This window comes from Peromyscus eremicus, chromosome 4 (genome assembly GCF_949786415.1).
Source record: "Peromyscus eremicus chromosome 4, PerEre_H2_v1, whole genome shotgun sequence".
NCBI classification, from domain to species: Eukaryota; Metazoa; Chordata; class Mammalia; order Rodentia; family Cricetidae; genus Peromyscus; species Peromyscus eremicus.
The window spans coordinates 40839798-40858939 of record NC_081419.1 but is presented as its reverse complement, the minus strand read 5'-3'; the positions used below and the strand labels follow the sequence as shown (position 1 = coordinate 40858939).

Here is a 19142-nt window from a genome sequence, read left to right as displayed (position 1 = left end):
CATTTAAATGGAGACCATTTTCTAGACAAAATTACCATAGGTGAGCTACAGCATAAACTCCAAACCTGGCAGAAATGGAAACCATCTATCAATTAAAAATGAGATTAGAGATTCATGGTAACAATGTACAGAGGCTGTGAAATCAGCTTTGCTGCTTTTTCCAGGGCATGCCACTGATTCGTTTCACCTTAATTAACTCGAAAGTCCCACTCTTCCATGGGAAGCATCGCTGATCCTTAGCCCTGTAGGTTTCTGGCCATTATCCTTGTTTTGAATATAGCTCAGTCACTTGTGTAGCAGGACCATTCTGCAAGGTCCTAGATCAAAGAACAGAGGTAACACATGTTCCTGACAGCATGAAAACATAAAAGCAAATTAAATAGAAACTATTCTTTGTGGGTTCTTTCACTAAACCACATTATATAATAATGCAGGTTTTGTATTAATATTTCTCATGATTCTATAATGTTTATACAATGCCCAAGCCATGATTTTTTGTTCCTTTCATTTCTACATATGTTGTTTCTGGAGCCTGAAGTAATAAAAATATCATAGCACACATTTTTTTCAGGCAATGAGAGTTTCAAATGGTGATAATGTGATGAAATTCAGTTTTTATTTGACTCTCATAGGACAAGTTTTACTGTTCAATAAGAGTTGTGAATTAGATAAAGAAACTGAGACATGAATTATATATAGATAAACTTAATTTAAAGGTAAGTCTGAAACACACAAGAACTAGCAATGTCACCAAGATGTGTAGACATGTCTCCTGTGGGCACATGCAGCCTCTGGAAGCCGTCCTTCACAAACCATCCTCAGAGTGCACCAGCACCCAGGGGCACATGCGCCAAAGGAATCGAGAAGCAGTTCATGCTGCAGGATAAGTTCAGTCTGTGTCGCTCTGGGCTTTGTGTTTCTTGATCAGAGTATTAGCAGTCCCACTTCTTGGCACTGACTGCTTTTGCTCTAAGTTGGAGTGAGAATACTGACTTATAAGACTACTAGATTTGTACAATATTTAAGATTCAATAAATTCTAAGTGAAGAAACATACCAAAACACAAGCATGTTTTTTTTCCTAAAATAAGATAATTTTGTTGTGCCAACTTTGTGACAGTTATTTCAGCAGTATTTTCACATACGTCCTGAGTGACCTGAAGCATATATTCAGGATGTTTTGGGGGATACAGATGGCGGAGAATGAAACACAAATGGGGGTTATAAAGCACAACATCACTGGCTACCCCATAAGAAATCTCAGATCCTGGTATTAACAAGACCACTGTGAAGCTCAGTAGTATTTGATCATCTCTCTTCATGTCGTATTTCTCTGACAATATTAACATTTAAGCCCAAGAATTTGAATTAATAAGAAGAGAATAATTTTTACTGCTATTAAAAAGGGTATGTCTTTCAATGCATATAGAGCAGTAGTTCTCAACCTTCCTAATGCTGTAACCCTTTAATACAGTTCCTCATGTTGTGGTGACTCTCAACCATAAAATTATATTTGTTGCTACTTCACAATTGTAATTTTGCTACTGTTATGAACCATAATGTAAATATCTGTGTTTTCTGATGATCTAATGTGACCCTGTGAAAGGGTCATTCAATCTCCAAAGGGGTTGTGACCCTACGTAGAGAACCACTGTTATAGACTATAAATGTTAACAAATTAAATAGAAGTCTTTACTCTACATAGCCTTTCCAAATCAATTCTCCAAGCCTGTGAAATTTCTTAAAAAGCATCCATCATGGTAGTGGGATTATTCAACATTCAATGGTGTAACCCTTCAACAACCAAAATCCTTATCTCCATCTCTCTGTATCTACAGGAGGATTGGTTCTAGATTCTCGTGTGGATACAGGAAACAAAATCCAATGATCTTCAAATATCTCCTGTAAAGTGGCTTAGACTATACAGAAATGGAAGCTTGTCTTTCTCTATACTTCATATAATCTCCAGATTCTTGTGATATCCAGGACAATGTAAATGCTGTGTATCATATTGAAAGGAATGTTAAGGGGAAAAGCAAATATATGTTGATACAAACATAGTTGTTTTAGAAATATTTTGATCAGTGATTGCATGAATCCTCAGAGACATGAAGATTAGGGTACTTGAAGGTATGTGAAGGGATGGTCCTCTCTGTAAGTTACTTCTATACAAAAATCATAATTTTGTGAATTGTGAGCACCAAAATGGATTTCACTGGTAGATTTGGTTTTATTGTTATCACAGAGAAATGAGTGATGAAGAAAGTATAGTATATTGAGAAGAAATGGTACTCAATCTGATTCTGTTTCTAAGAACCAAAGCGAACACCCTATTAGGGATGAGCAAAATCCTTTCTCACCTCCTGCTTGAGATACAGTGCCCTTCAGCTGAAACTGGACAAACAGGGCAAGATAACCAGCAGTTATGACAAGCATGGTATTTAAGGAACATTATCCAGGCTCTTTGAAGTCAACTACCTCAGAACTGCTGCATGGCTGAGATTTATATACATGCAGTGCCGAGCATCTTCCTTTCCAGTCTTCTTTCCTCCTAGCCTCAGCATTTTGCTGTTTTTTTTTTACCTTGGTGGCTGCATACACTGCATAGATTCTGGCCTTAAATGTCCATGTTCTCATGGGCCAGATCTATGTAGTGCCTCATATGCACTGCTGGTGTTCTCTGTTGTAATGTATCCTTTATCATTCATAACAACATCATTTTCTGACACATTTTACTTAGGCTTCTGGAACAACTTTTGCTGTTTGGATAAATACAAGAGCACAGACTCAGACCCTCTAGAGTTAACAGGGAAGGCTAAGACACCACCGTTACCATCAAGGGGCTTACAAACAAATGGAGGAATGAGGTTGCCTGGCAGAAGTCTATGAATCCACACTCAAAAGGAAGTGGGCCTAGATATAAGCTCAGTCCACAGTAAGAAGAAATGAGGTCATTAGGACTGAAGGGAAGCAGAACATCTGAATATGCCCAGTGAAAAATCAGAAGTCATTTCTGATTTTAACCACAACCTCTCAGAATACTTAGAGGCAATATGACTTTCATAAAACTTTCAGAAAGTTGCCATCTCATTATTTAAAAGACAGCACCTTGCTCTATTTAGGCCATGCTGATCATAAACCCATGATAGCCCAGGCTGGCCTCAAAATCCTGGCAGTCCTCTTAGCTCAGTCTCCCAAATGCTGATGTTATAGATGTTAGCCACCCAGATGGCATTTTTACTTTATTTCCTTGACTGGATATACAAGACAGACATACTGAAAAGTTAGAAATCAGTCTGTCAACGATAGAAAAGCAACTCAGGAGAGAACGGGCTTCAGCTGGCAGAAACAGAGAGGTCAGTGCAGACAGGAAACAAAATAACTCTTCATTCCTAAGACCTAAGAGAGTCCTGAAAGATCTGCAAGTCATCATGGGAGTGTCTCTATCAGACTCTGAATCTGAATTACCCCCAGAGCTAAAACCCTGAACAATAAAATAACTGCTGGAGGTCTCACCATTCCCAGTTTCAAGTGTTACTACAGAGCTATGGTAATAAGAACAGCAAGGAATCAGCACAAAAACAGTCATATTGATCAACTGGAACAAATTGAAAACCCAGACATACATCTACACACCTATGGACATACCCACTGGAAAAAAGACAGTATCTTCAATAAATGGTGGTCAAACCAGATGTCTGTAGGTAGGAATCTGAGTCATCCCAACAAGATAGGAAAAACACGGACACTGTTAAATAGGGGTGATTACAAGTAAGCCTACTAGTCAAGAGAAATACTAATCAGCAGGTAGAGTTCTGAACACAGGCTTTCCAACAATCTAGACGGTCACAAAAGAACTGTGCTCCCATTTGATCTCTACAGCAAACAGAAAGGCACGTTTAGGGAATGCCTTCCCCACACAGGTTAAAAGCAGGAACTCATGAATTCTAACAGTGAGGATACTGCTAATGAGCTTTTCACTTTCCCGTAGAGGTAACCTTACTCATGCCGTGTTCTGTAGGGGAAGGAGCATGTGCATCCTTACAAACTTCTCATTATTTTCTGTTCATAAAGTTCAAGTTGTTTGAATCCTCCTGAAGTGTTTTATGTCACAAATGTTTTTTAATGGGGGGGGGGGGGTATCTTCATTTAAATATGCTTAGACCATTAAAATACTTTACCTGATTTATTGGTTAATATGAAGAAAAAATAAAGACAGGACACACTTTAAAATAAGCATGAAAATTAGTTAGGATAAATATTTATTTCCACATAACATTTCTTAGTTTTGAAAAACACAATATCCTAGTCACATTTACACATTACTTAAACATTGCAATAAATTACATTCAAGATATTCAGTAATTTTGACCAGGAATCTGAAATTAGGAGTAAATATATAATACTACATTTTCTTATATTTTATGTGATTTCAAAATATTAAGATTAAGATAGAGATAGCATTAAAATTCACACAAGAACAAAATTACTATAAAAATACTCAGAAATACAGAATTTCATAGGATGACTGCTTGTTCAAACCAGTGATCATGTGAAGGTTTTAATTCACTGATCATTTTTAACGGAACAGGTACTACTATATGGAAACACTAGGAGACTGCTTTGGGATTGACCAGCTAAATCAGAAACAGTGAGAATGTTTAGATGGAGTATCAGGTTACAACATACACAAAGGCAGCACAATTGGAACAGAGAATTTTGCATTTTCTTTACCATTTATAAATACAAACTTTACTAACTGCAAATTCTTCTCATAATTTAGCTCATATTGCATTAAAAAATGACTCCTGAAAAGACTGAGAAATTTTTGTTTCAAAAGATATCAAAATGTCAAGGTTAATGTAGGCTTCGCTGTTCTTCACTTAGCAACAGAGGAGTTTGTCCAATTATGTGCATTTACATAGAGTACATATAGTTTATAAAAGCCACAGGGCTCTGAATTTTTCTAAATTTGGAAATTGAAAGATTATAAGGATGTCAATTATTGATAATCCTTAGGAACTAAGAATCCTATGAGATTTCATTTTTATTAACTCACATTCATCTAAAATTAAATGAACTTTATATTTAGTAATACTCAAAAAATCCATTACTTCCTTCCTGTTTCAATAAGCTTAGTAAAGTTGGATTGTTTCATATGGACTGAAATATTTACATAACCTTTTCTAACAGAATCTGAATTTTAGTTCAAAGATTGTTTTTCCACAACATGCATTTAATTAAAATGTGGAAAAGAACTTTGCAAAAACAATTACAGTTGGAGACTCGTTGTTCTTACATGACACATGATAGGAACCAATACTAAGCAGTGCGTGACCATTATCAGCAGAACAGCTGTACGGGGATTGGCATTTCATGTGCCATGATTCACCATGTGGCATTCCATAAGTGTGTATGTCATAGGTGTATCCGGGAGGCAACTGTTGTCAATGGGAGAGAAAGTCAATAGCACATTTCTGGTAAAGACTTGAAATGAAAAAAAAAAAACAAACAAACTCACAAAACTCTTCAAATATCTCTAAAGCATTTCATGGAAGCCTTGTACTTGACCACATGGTTACAACTTGAGTTCTAAGCAAACACTACAGGACTGTCTTGCGTAGGACTTTTAAGAAGGTATGAACAGGTTTCTTTCTCAGATAACCTGAAGTGTCAGTTAGAGATTAAGTATTAAATGCATCATATTAAGTCAGGAAATACATACATACAATTGTTAAAAATGCTTTAAAGGTAGCCTTTAGATTCGGGCCTTTCAAAACAAGTCCCTAATGCTAAGGCATAAAAAACAAAAAGTAAAACTACCTTTCAAAATTCTTCTAAATAAAATTATCAGGTATCTTTAGGTTACTAAGGTAGGAAAATACAAACTAGGTAAATATGACTTTTTTTTTTTCTTAAGAAAGCTTTGTTCTCATAACATTGACAGTGAGAATGTTGTGTTGGTGAATGTCTCACGGTAGTAACACGGGGACTCTTGCGTTAGCTATTGTATCTGCTCACAAGGGGGTCACACTGCTCAGAGGTTAAACACAGAAATGGAACAAGCGTTGCACTACTTACAGTATGAAGGTGGATTTGGGAGGGGAGACAGGATTTACAATACATGATCAAAGCAGTTTTATTAATAATTGTGACACTCTTCTCATATATATGTAAAAAATCAATTGAAGATCAAGTCATAGACAAGTCTCCCTGTCAACACCTTTCCCTGAGGCAGCTTTCTTCTCTTTTCCACTTTCAACGCTAAAGGGGAGGAGGAAAAAAAAAAAAAAGGAGAAGTTTACCACTAGAATCCAGTTTCTTCAGACACAAAACCCATCAACCCCAAAGAAATCAGAGAGTTCTTAGGCATTGCTTTCCCATGCTGCCACACTGATACACAGCAGCAGTGAAAGCCTCCACACTCTGAGCTAGAAATCAAGAACTGCAGAGAGGGGGAAATTCAAAAACAGACACCGAGAAACGAAAAACAGGCATTTCCACACAGTTTTAAAAGCATGCAGGATTAATGCACGGTCCTCATCTGAGCAGATGAATAATCGATAATTGGTGGAAATGCCAGTCATGCTCCACGTTAAGGTAGCATAAGACCAGAAATGACAGAACAAGGTGCTGCCCAAGGGCTTTCCAGGCTCTGCTGGAAATGGTTTTTCCTTTCCTGGACTGGACCTTGATCTTTGGTAAGGGAGATGTCTTGGTAGGGAGTGCAGACACAAATTTCCTTGCCTGAGAGGACAGCTCACTGCTCTCCACACACCTGTGCTGTGTTTATAGGTAAAGCCTCAGACTACCCAGTAGAGGAACGACGCTTCATTTCTTTCTAGGATAAACTCACACCTCAGAAGCCCGTTTAATCTCATCTTCCACTTGACTTCAACGACGGCTGTGTGGATAATGTAACTAGCATTTCTGTTGAGTCATCTGCACTATTCTCTCCATTTTGTGCTTCTTCTCTCACACAGAAGTTTTCATAGAGAGTTCACATATAGTGTTCAAACGAATGAAGCTTAGCCTGAAAGTATATGCTTCCAGAAGGACACCACGCTCCTTCCTTCAGTACTTCCGGTGCCTGGCAAAGTCCCGTGCACTGGAGGGCTCCCTGCCCCGGCCGCCAATTATGGCATAAAGAACAATCTACACTCAGCCTCTGAGACCCTGAACTGGAAGAATGAACATACTTTTTTACTGTTAACTTTGGCCCTTAATATGCATTTATGAAAGAGTTGAAGGTGGTAATGCTCTTGGTTTTACAACTGCTCTCTGGATGATAAAGGAACCAAGTTATGTTTTCTCTGGGGTTTCCGGAGAATCTTTCTTAGTGGTCAATAACTTAAACATATTCTAAGAGTGTGTTTTTAAAATTGTTTTTTCTCCAATTCAAGCTAGAAACAGCCCTTCTCAGTTGTCACCACCACCCGGCGCCATCAGGTAAGAAGTGCCGGAGCTTCTGCCATCTGTGGCACGCTGCCAGTGCTGAGAGCTGGTGTGAGCAAGTGTCTATGGCACCCGGGTTTATGCCTGCCACATTTCTCAGCACATACTCCTTACAGGTCAGAGCAAAGCAACTTTTTTCCCTTTTCTTTTCTCCTTCCATGAGAAGAGATGACAGTGTGCACATGATGTGTTGAGTGCCTTAATTCTGTATTTTTAACTTCTCTATCTGTATGACTCACTTTTTTTCTACTTTAAGTTCCTTTTATATGACAAATGTCTGCTATTCTGCTTTTCAAATTAACTTGTCCTTGGACGTCATTTGTCCCCACCTCTTCTGTCAAACAAAGCCAATGAAGTCCAACAGAATGGGATGGAGGTACAGGTAAAGTACCCATTCTCATCTCCCAGAGCTAAGGGTGAGGCGTGTGACCTAGGTGATTTAATCTCTCTGAGACTGGGTTTCTTCAACACTAAATTGAGTTTTGGACCAGATGGCCTCTGAGTCTTCTTGTAGCTCACTTCAAGAATACTGATTCTGGTATTCCTGTTTCTAATATGCTCTGTCTTTTGGAAAATAGGATGTTGTATTCTAACTATTAGCCTCTTCCTGATCTGCTTTAATTATATTGTTGTTTTATATAACTTACTAAATAACTATTTTATAACCATTAAAAATAATTTGGGGAGGCAGAAGTATTATAATCAGCTCAAACCTCTATGAAAATGCTTTCTTTGGATTTTCTAACTGTAAGATGATCTCTCTTGGTTTCTTATTACATCTATTTTTCTAAATGCTAATCAATTAAGCTTTCATTTAAACAAACATATCACATGCGTACTATTTCTTACTGTAATAAACAAATATCAGGTATTCTGAGAAGATCTAGGAATACACAGTAGATAAAATTATCTTTGTTGGTCAGTCCTGAAAACATACACACAAGTAATATTATACAGACTGATCAGGTTGCATTCGTTTATTTAGAAATATATATGTATGTACATATATATGTATGTAATAATAATTAATGAAAAAAGAAGCCATGGATTAGAAAGCAAGCAGAGAGAGAGAAGTACACAAGGGTTTGCAAAGGATACGGAAGGGGGAAATGATATAATCATATTATAATCTCAAAAAATAAAATAACAAAACATAAAAATAAGAAAGTGACAGTTTAAGAGTGAGCAAAAAGTAGACCACTATTGTCATGCTGCTGAGAAATCTATGAGGACGTTTCTTCCACGGAACTCAAATATTGTTTTGAGAAGCATTTGTCAAGTAGTTAGGGGAAGAACTAAGGAATCACAGCACAGAAGGAGACTGCGTGGTAGGAGAAGGATGGACAGAGGACAGAGGAAAGGTAAAGAGGAGGGGCAGGAAGCTGTCCTGGCAGTTCATCCATGCTTCAGTGGATGGCCCCACATCCAGCACAAACAAGAGGTCCATGGCTTAATAAATAAAGGAGAAGACAAAGTTGGAGGATAGAGAGACGGGAGTGGATCAGGAAGGAGTTGGGGGGAGGGGGGCAAATATAATCAAAATACATTGTATGAAATCTTCAAAGAATTCATAAAAATATTTTAAGATCACTGAAAATGCTCCTTTCCTAGCATTTATAAGTACCACTGCAAGAAATGTTCCTAGGAGTCCATTTTATAAAGCATTGTGGCTGTTCACTGATTATGCAGTAAACATGGCTTTTGAGAGCCCTGTTTTTTTATCAAACTATATGAGAAGCTGTGGAGGCAACTCATTGTACAAGAAGAAGTCAAGCTGGTGCCTACATGGAGCCTTCACACCTACGTTCTAGCATCTTCAGTACAGGAACATACTCTGCAAGCTACCAAAACAGAAACAGAAACACCAATCCAGCCACAAAATCTTTGATCTAAAATGATATCCCTTCTGAAAGATATGCTAGGGAATAATGGCACAAAGCTTGTGGAAGTAACCAACCAATATCTGATTTGACTGAAGGTTCAATCCCATATGGGTGGAATCCCATACCCAACACTGCTTGGGTGATCAGGAACCAAGACTAGATAGCCCAGGGACCTAGGCTAAAACCAAGCACTATTGTTCAAAACAAAACAAAGAAAACATAGCAATAAAATGATTCCTAATGACATTCTGCTATAATTATGCATTATATCATGTATAATTATACAATTACAATATTACTATATATTATACAATAATATAAATTATATTATAATTATCTTATTTAAAAAAAAACCATGGGGGCCTACCTAGTAAAACTCTATTGCAAAAAAGCAAAACAAACAATTTTTTTTTAAAAAAAAGCAAAACGAGGTGCTAGAGTGTTGGTTCTGTGGCTAAGAGCATTAGAGTAGATGCTGTTCTTGCAGAGAACCCAAGTCAGGTTTCCAGCATCCACATAAAGTAGCTCACAACCACCTGTAACTCAGGTTCCAAGGGATCCAACGCCCTCTTCTGGCTTCCTTGGGCACCTGCACTCATAAGCATATAACTACACCCAGACACATACACATAATTAAAAGTAATATAAATTGAGTCAGGTATGGTAGCACACACCTTTGATCCCAGAACTCAGGAGTCAAAGGCAGACAGATCTCTGTGAGTTCTAGGCCAGCCTGGTCTACAAATCCATTCCAGACCAGTCAGACTACATAGTGAGAACCTGTCTCAATAATAGTGATGATGATCATGATTAAGGCGGTGGTGGTGATGATGACAAATCTTTTAAAAATCAAAACAAACAAAAATGGAAACAGTCTAAGTATGTAACAGGAGGAAACTAAGAAATTATATTATAACTAAGTAGTGTATGATTTTACAAAGTTAAATATGGTTTGTAAAATATTAATCACACAGCTAATGAAAAATTATGAAATAACAAGTACACTATGAGATCAACTTTGCAAACTTAAAATATATATGAAGAGAGGGAATCCTTGAGATTATTAACAACAGCTGATACATAGGAATCACACACAAGTAACACAACTCAAGGTGGAACAGTCATAGAAGTGCCAGGCTATCCACTAGCTAACTTGTTCAGAGCAAAGGTACAAATTTTAGCCACTACTGGCTGCAACATTCTACAGTCCCAGCTTAAGCAATCACCTCTTCTGTAGGATACAAATGATTCACAGAGTATTTAGTGTGATTAAAGAGGTATTTTATTGGAGTCACTTTTTTTAAAAAAGTCATTTTTACACAGTATACTTAGAAAATAGGAAAATAATTTTCCTAATGCTTTTTAGGAGGATTAGTGACCTATCACTTCTAACTTGCTTGAAAGAGTATTTACAAGTACAAGATATAGGTTGCTTGTAATGCTGAGTGCTGACATCCAATCTTCAGCTCACATTTTTTTCTTGGACTTTAAGTGTCGAATTTGAAAGCTATTGATTAGAATTTTATAGTTTATGTATTTCTTGTTAGTTACCAAGCAAGGCAATCAAAAGGTAAAGATAAAGTCAAGTCCCTTAAAAAAAAAAAAAAAGCAGATGCTAGAGGAGCTTGTCATTTGTTTGTATAGCACTGTTCAACCAGGGCCAAAGCAGACGTCCTCAAGATGAGCAGGAATTGCAATCAGTGCCTAGCTTCTACTTCCAGTCAAACTATATATGGTATTTCCAAAAACAAAATATGAACAAAACAACTGATAAGATATTACTGTCCTAAACATCACTGCACAGGCAACTAAGCTTCTCGAGACATACTATACAAAGAAACAAAATGGGAATGAACTGTGAGAGAGCGGTGGATCAAAGTCTGTATAGAACCTGCTTGGGTCACAAGAGACTTCTCTTTTTGTTTTGACAAGTGAGTTGTCTGTTATCCAGAAAATGGGCAGCATTCCTTTGTTATAGTTCACTGTTTTCAACAGATGCTAAGGAAAAGCAGTAGCTTTGGAAGGGTACTGCCGCTACTAATATTGGTGGTTTTAGGGTTTCTAGAAACCACTTCCTTTTTTTCCCCAGAGTTTCCACCGTTGTGAAGATGAAAGACACTGACTACCAACTCACAGACATAATATATTATCACATCAAATGGTGAAGAAAAGTGCTAGGCATAGCGACATGTTTAGGAGCATAACTGGTTCAAGGCAAGCCTGTGCTATAGAGTGACACTATCTCAAACACACACACACACACACACACACACACACACACACACACACACACACACGGGGGGGGGGGTAAGGGAGAGAGAAAACTAGATTGAACTTTTATTCCTTAATGATTGAAGATCAGTGTGGATATATGTTTAAAAAAAAAAACAAGAAACACATGATTATACCAGTATATGAATGATGGTCTACTTAGAACTAGATACCTTTCAAGGATGTTACACTGTTATCCAGAATCAATCTGCTCCTGAAATGAGTTATGAGCATAATTTTAAAATAACTAGGTTTTCTGGTAAAGGGCAGCATTTGACTTTACTATTTCCTTTAAGAATCACAGAAAGTATCACATTATAAAACCTTTGCTCAACACAAAGAGAAAACAGGAAGAGTCTGGACTCTGGACCCATGTAATTCAGAATGAAAAGCATCTATAAGTCTGATTTTCTCAAATTCTCTGCCCAGTTCCCAGGATTGGCATTTTACTTTGAGCCCATCAACCTGGATTTCATATTTTAAAATAAATTGGAAAAATGCTAAATTTTCCTGTGACAGAGTCACAGACAGAGCCCTTGGGCTCAAGTTTCCCTCCTTACTACCCTGATTTTCTTTCAGGAGTTCTGACAAAGACATAAAATTACTGCAAGGATGATTCGGAGGGGCTAGGACAAGAATTTTGAAGAAAGAAATCTAAATCATGTTTAGAATGAACATTACTGCTGCTTAACCCAAGCAAGGGGATACATGCTGGTTTTGAATCCCTGTTCAAAGACACCATTCGAAACTGGTAGAAGTAGTCTATAAAGAAACTTATAGCAACCTCTTTTGGTATAAGTTTTAGAGAAATTTAGAGTCAGGCAATCAGAGGAATTTAGTCAAGCAATAATAGAGGAAAAGTAGGGGAGAGGGAGGAAAGATTGCCCCAGCTTCTGGGGTGACGACAGTCCCTGTCTTGTTTACTCTGCTTGCTACAGAGATGACATTGAAGCAGCATGCCATTTTGGGGTGACAAAAACTAGCAGCAAGAGGTTTCCCCTCAAGATGAATGTAGTCTTTCTCTCCAGCCATGGCTCCAATTGTGTCTCATAAAGCTTGCAAGTTTGGGTGCATCACAGCAATATTTGTAATTTGCAAAATTAAAGGGACAAATTTTCTTTACCCAATCTAGAAATTTGATGCTATTTCTTGCTAAGAATGGTTCTGTAAGCTTTGCTGCTTTTTATGTGATGCATTTGTATACTTTAAGGGAAAAACGTTTCCTCATGCTTCAGAGCCCCTTAAAGAACTGAGTAGATATAAAACACCATAAAAATAAGTCTTACATTGGATTGGAGTCCAAGACTCTCCGGGCCTTTTGCCTCCCCAAAACTCACACAGATGACATAGGCTGACCAGGTTTCCAGAAGACACCACTTAACATAAGGAAATGCAACTAGGGAATAGGTTTGAGGGAAAAGGTCTTACCTTTAGGGAATCAGCTTCTAGAGTGATTAGGAAGGGGAGCTTATGACAAAAAAAAATGTAATATAAAAATTAAGTAGAAAAAGTTAATGTAAGGTTATAAAAATAAATTAAATCATTATTACACCATTTCCAAACATCAACCACATTCTTATGAGAAATAAAACTAACATAACACGGGGTTGTTGTTGTTTTTTTGTTTCTGATCAGCATCTAACATGGCTTCATGCTAAGATCCATACTCATTCATCAGTCCTGGAAAATTCAGCAGGAAATACCAGGATTCCCTTACTATTTAAAGACACATTTTTCTCTCAGCATGCACTTGAAATCACCAACACAGCTACAGGACTGCTCACGTGTCTACAGACAGATGAGAATGGATGGATGTTCAGGATAAGGTTAGAGAAGTTTGTCAAGGACTTGAAAACCGGGAACTAGAAACCAAGTAAATGTAGAATGACCATTACACGTGCCAAATCACTGTCACGAAAGGAAACAGAGAGTGAGGAGTGCGGCCCAGCACCCATAGTGGTCCTGGGGAGTGTGTGATGAGCAAATACAATGAAACCACACAAAGAAAGAGTGGGTCAAAATGAATGTTCAACATTGTCATGCACTGGGGTCAATAACAGCTCCATTTCCCCCCCACTGTGGTAGTTTTGGAGTGAGTTTTAATTTGAAAGGAAGAGATTGAGAAATACAATGTTTGTAAAAATTGCCATTCTCCCTTTAGAAAAAGTTTTTGAAATATCTAAAGTCTAAATTTGATTAAAACCAATAGTATCCTTTCCTGGTGAGTTTATACCATAAAATCATTAGCATTACTATAACCTTATTATTTCAAAATTCAAACCTTTTGGAAGGAAAGCGTGACTCCTTATCTTTTGAGTTGTCAGCAGTAATCAGAAGGTTCCCCCACATGGCAGTCTTTGACATTTCATCAGAAATATTGATCACAGATGGGTCATCTCTGGACAGGAGTTTACCCAAAATGAAATAACACACAATAAACAAATAATGAGGCATTCAGCTAGAGAAGATGAATATATGAAAATTTATAACCATGTGAAATATTTTACCTAAACTTTTCAAGTAAAGTACATACAACATAAAGTTCTCATCTTGCCGGGCGGTGGTGGCGCACGCCTTTAATCCCAGCACTCAGGAGGCAGAGGCAGGCGGATCTCTGTGAGTTCGAGGCCAGCCTGGGCTACCAAGTGAGTTTTCAGGAGAGGCGCAAAGCTGCACAGAGAAACCCTGTCTCGAAAAACCAAAAAAAAAAAAAAAAAAAAAAAAAAGTTCTCATCTTAAACGTGTTTAAGATGTACAATTAAAAGTTATTAAAGTCATTTACAATGTATAGCCCACTGCTACATCTGTCTCCAGAATTCTTTCCATCTTCTAAAACTGAAATTTTGTCTTCATTAAACAATAACTCTCTGCTTCCTCCTCTTCCCAGCCCCCGGTAAGCACTACTGCATGTCCTACCTCTGTTGCTTGGACTATTTTAAGTGTCTCACGTAAGATGGATCGTACAAGGTCTGTGTTTTGTGTCGCTGCCTTATTTCATTTGAAAAATGTCCTCAGAGTTCAAGATGTCCTCACATATGCCCAAATTTCTCTCCTTTTAAGGTTGAATAATATTTCACTTTGTTTATTATAATAGCATATTTTAATAATTAAAATTGAGAAGCGTAAAGCAATTCCCTCAGTCATTAAAAAGTATCTGAAAAATCTGAAGAAAATATTCTAGCTATGTAGATATAAATTTGGGCTACAGTTTTCTTAATTCATCTCCGATCTCAGATGTTCACCTCCAATTCTAAATTTCGACTGCTCAGGAGGCCCATGCTGCCACCATCTTAAGTTGCTGTTCCACCCCCTTAGCTGCCCATGTCTTTGTATCCACTTTCTTTCTATCCTTCTTCTTGCCATCTACAACACTGTATTAGCTGTTCATACTTTTATGCTCTATGCTGGTTCTCTGTTCTACTTGAATACAATGACAACAGTATTCTAGGTCACTGGTTAACAGCTGTGTCCCCCAAAAGTCAGCCAAAGCTGGACACATGGCACTTATTCAGTAATTATGTGTTTGAAAATGAATTCAGCCTGTGTCTTTGACAGGGTATTTCCCATACAACTGGGGAGCCTACAGGATTAGGTTCTATGATGGTCGTTGGCTGGTTTGTTTAGATTTGTTCTGTTTTTATATTTTCAATGTAAAGCAATTATAGAAAACATTCACAATGCTTCAAAACCTCTCAAGAGTTAGAAACATAGTCAAATGGCAGTATAAAGCCATTACAGACCAAGCGAAAACTTTCATAATGAAAAAAAAAGCACTATTTTTGTACATATAGGTAGCATTTTTCACTGTGAAAAAGAAATCACATTAACCAAACTCCTAAGCTGGCCTCAAGTCAGCTATACTGGTAGCTGTTTACAAGAGGACAACAAACCCAACAATTGGGGTAAATGAAGCACCAGGACTCAGCCTTGCCCAATCTGAAAATCTCTTTAATTCCTCTTCTAGCCTTCTTGAAAATGGAACTTTCTAGAAATTCAGAATAGGAGATCAACTAATTTCCAAAAAAAAAAAAAAATCACATGAAAAACAAGTATATTGTGATATTATTAGACAGTCTTATGAACCAAGAGCTTTAGAAAATTTTGAACCAAGCAAAATTAAGCTTTAAAGGGGCAGTACTGTTTTTATTATTCCATATTCAAAGTTCCTTTATGAATTTACAAGCTAGCATGCAGTTTTGGACTATTTTTTGAACTTAGTTAACTACAAAACCCTTTTGGAGTGGCATGTCATAAAGTTAGTTTCCGTAGAATTCACTTGAGAATATACTGATCCACCTCAATCAAGAGTATTTTAAATGAGGGAAAAAAAGAGCTGAAAGACTTTCACTAGTTGTGTCCACCTTTAAATGACAAGTCATTACACCTAAACTTTTGGGGAGAATACATTGTTAGAGTAAGACTCTGAGATCCAATAGATTCTTCATGACTTTGTCTTTTAAATACCTTGGCAAATCTCTCCCCCTAAAAAAATTTCATGTTTATTGATTTACTGGTACAGCATGAAAACTTTGAGACCATACAACTTGGGTATCAAAGAGTACTTAAAACAGACTTTATGAAGAAATTAGTCAAACCAAACTTTTTGAAAGAGGAAAGGAGCTAGAGAGTGGAGGAGAGAGAGGAAGGAAACAGGAAAAAAAAGAGGGAAGGAGGGATGAATAGTGAAGGTGGGTGGGGGACAAAGGTTTGTAAAAATTTTCATTTTAACTAACAAAACTTCATTTTGCTGTCTTTGTGTGTAAAAAGGTCAGTGTGTTTTGCAGAACTATATGAATATTTTCTTAAATGACAGACATGGCTGACTTCTTTAACTCAAAAATTAGAGTATCTTTTTGGAAATGACTTTTGTTAGGAGCAAATTCTTAGAATAAAAATATTTTCCCAAGATCATCTTATACATACTGACCTCATTTATGTTAGAAGTGAATGGTGTCTAACCATGTGTCTTCAGGGGGTAATTTCTGAGAATATGAAAGTGATCTTTTATATACCTTATAAAACATGAAAAGGAGACAACTCCCTGCCCACTTCATTTTAGGTTATTTTGCTACACAGTGAGAGCTGGCAGAACTTACTGTAACCTTTCTTTTTTTTATGTTTTAACACAGCTTTGCTAACTTTCACACGGTATGAAGAGTACAACCAGCACATCCTATGATGCTCGCTGATGTGTTTTAAACACACGTTTACCTGTAGTGTCCCTCCAGTGGGAGTTGTACTGTGCCCTCATCTTCCATGGCTAGCATACTTTGTTCTTCCTGGAAAGACAAATGTACCGTACATAAAGTGAACCTGATGGGTCTCCGTTTTACATTAAAGAAGAAACACAGATTAATGTTTTATTATCTCATTAACCTCAGGACCTTCCACTTTGTTTGCATTTATTAATGCTAGCACAGGTCCTTTCATAAAGCCTCAGCTACTAAGAACACAAGTAATTAATGAAAATCTCATAACACGAAGTAATTTCAATGCTAACAGCAATCTCCTTCATGTCACTCAACGTGAAACATGGTTAATTTCCAAGCACATTAAGAAATAACCTAAATTTTACAAGAACAAAAGTATGGGTAATGTTATGAGAGTTTGGTTTTTATACATTGAATTTACATTCCCCCAAATGCTCTACTAGGAGGAAATGTTCAGAGCACTGATCCTCGAACTCTATTTGAGTCACCTGTAGGCAATGCTAAAAGTATGTGGGTTCTACCTCTAGAGGTTCTGATTCTGTAGGTCTGGAATAGAGAGGGCACACTAATTTACATTCCTAACACATTCCAGGTGATGTTGGTCAGACTGGTCTGAGAGCACATTTTGAGAACTGCTCTAGAGACTCAGAAAAAGACAGAAGACACCTTCTTACACGTCTTAAAACATGGGTTTAGGGCCAGAGGAGAGGGTTCAGTTGGCAAAGTACCTGTTAGACATGCATAAGGATCTGAGCTTAGATTCCCACAAACCATGTACCAGCCAGGCAACACCAAGGAACCCCAGTACTGAGGGGTGGAGACAAGCAAGTCGCAAGTCCCTGGAGTTTTTTTTTTTTTTTCCAGCTAGCCTAGCCAACAGGTGAGCTCCATGTTCCAAGATAGCCCATGCTCTCAAAAATTACAGTAGAAAGTAACAGAGAGACACTTGATATTGATCAGGCATACCTGTATGAACATACACACATATCCATAAAACATGTATATATAACCCTCCAAGAAAGAGAGAGGTTTATGACTTGCCATGATGAAGGGATAAGCAAATTACACTCCACTTGGATGTATATTGTTTTTGTTTCATGCTTCAGATTTCTTCTTTCAACAGCAATATTCCACCCTTCATTAAAGGGTGAAAACAATGCATTCATGTATACATTTCCTTCATTTATAAGATTTTTTAATCTATATAATTTTGAAATGATAAGCTTATGGCTATCTTATAGAAATGTTCTATAGTTTTCAATGATGGTATCATTAAATTTTTGCCTGTATTATATATGTTTATATCATATGTATATAATCTGCATGTGTGTGCATATACACCCTTATTTAAGGCATTCATTTTCAAGCAGGTCAGCTGGCCTTAGCCTAGTTCAATTAATTACTTAGGATCATTTTAAGATGTTAGAATTGTTGGCTCTGACTCCTGAAATAGATTTCTAAGATGCTCAGACAGAAGGAGCCCAGTGACCCCACCCAACTGGGAAATGCTGAGAGAAAACTAGGAACGGTAATGGAGGTCATCTTTTACCCCCTTTCCTTAGCTTAGCATAGCTAAGGTTAGTTTAACTAAGATGAATGTAAACCAGCTGCTTAAGCTCAGTTTAGTTCAACGGACCCAAACTAGTTGCTAAAGAGATGTGGCCTTGGCTACTGCCATTATTCCCACAGTTAAAATGTCCAACACCATATTTATTATTATTTTAAGTGTCAAAGTGTTCTCGGATGCTTCTTCAGCTAGCTAACTTACAACTTGGTAATGCCACATGAAGTCAGGTCTCAGCTCACTCTTGCAGAACTCTCCCAACCTGCTGATCAAGGCAGGCCCCTCTGAGGAGACTTTACCCCTGATGCCTCCAGAAGGTCCAGGCTCAGTCTATGCTGTGGAATAATGACGAGGGGACTACATGAGCTCGGCTACTAACTTTGCTTATATGTTCCCCTCAGATACTTCATTGTGTATTATATTCCGTGGGACTAATTATATATCTTCTCGTATCCATGGAAATAATTCTGTTCACTTTCTTGCGCTGTTTTGTAGGGAATTTGTTTCTTTCAAAGCCCATTTATGCTCTTATCATTGGCACTGCTATTGGGACTGAAAGGCGAGTAGTCCATGAGCTTCTTTGCCCACTTCTGTGACCAAGTGCATGATAAGAATCAACTTAAGAGGGGTTCTTTAGGCTTCCGGTTTAACAGTTAGGGAAGGGAAGGTGTCAGGTACATGAGGCACCTGGTATAAGTACTCAGGAAGCAGACAGCAGACAAGAAGTAAGGCCCAGCTATAAACATAAAACATGAAGGTC

The 19142-nt window shown here is 37.5% G+C and overlaps 1 protein-coding gene across 1 annotated transcript in view; it reads right to left on the bottom strand.

Moving 5' to 3' along the window:
• Positions 1-5487: 5487 nt before the first annotated feature.
• The window catches only part of Slc4a10 (solute carrier family 4 member 10), a 96244-nt gene continuing 82589 nt past the window's right edge, over positions 5488-19142 (bottom strand). Inside the window, exons 19-21 of the mRNA XM_059259155.1 lie at positions 16820-16887; positions 13890-14006; positions 5488-6263 (exon numbers count right to left, since the gene is read on the bottom strand). Of these exons, the coding sequence (XP_059115138.1) occupies positions 6197-6263; positions 13890-14006; positions 16820-16887 (252 nt within the window). The 3' untranslated portion in view covers positions 5488-6196. The remainder of the gene's footprint in view (positions 6264-13889; positions 14007-16819; positions 16888-19142) is intronic.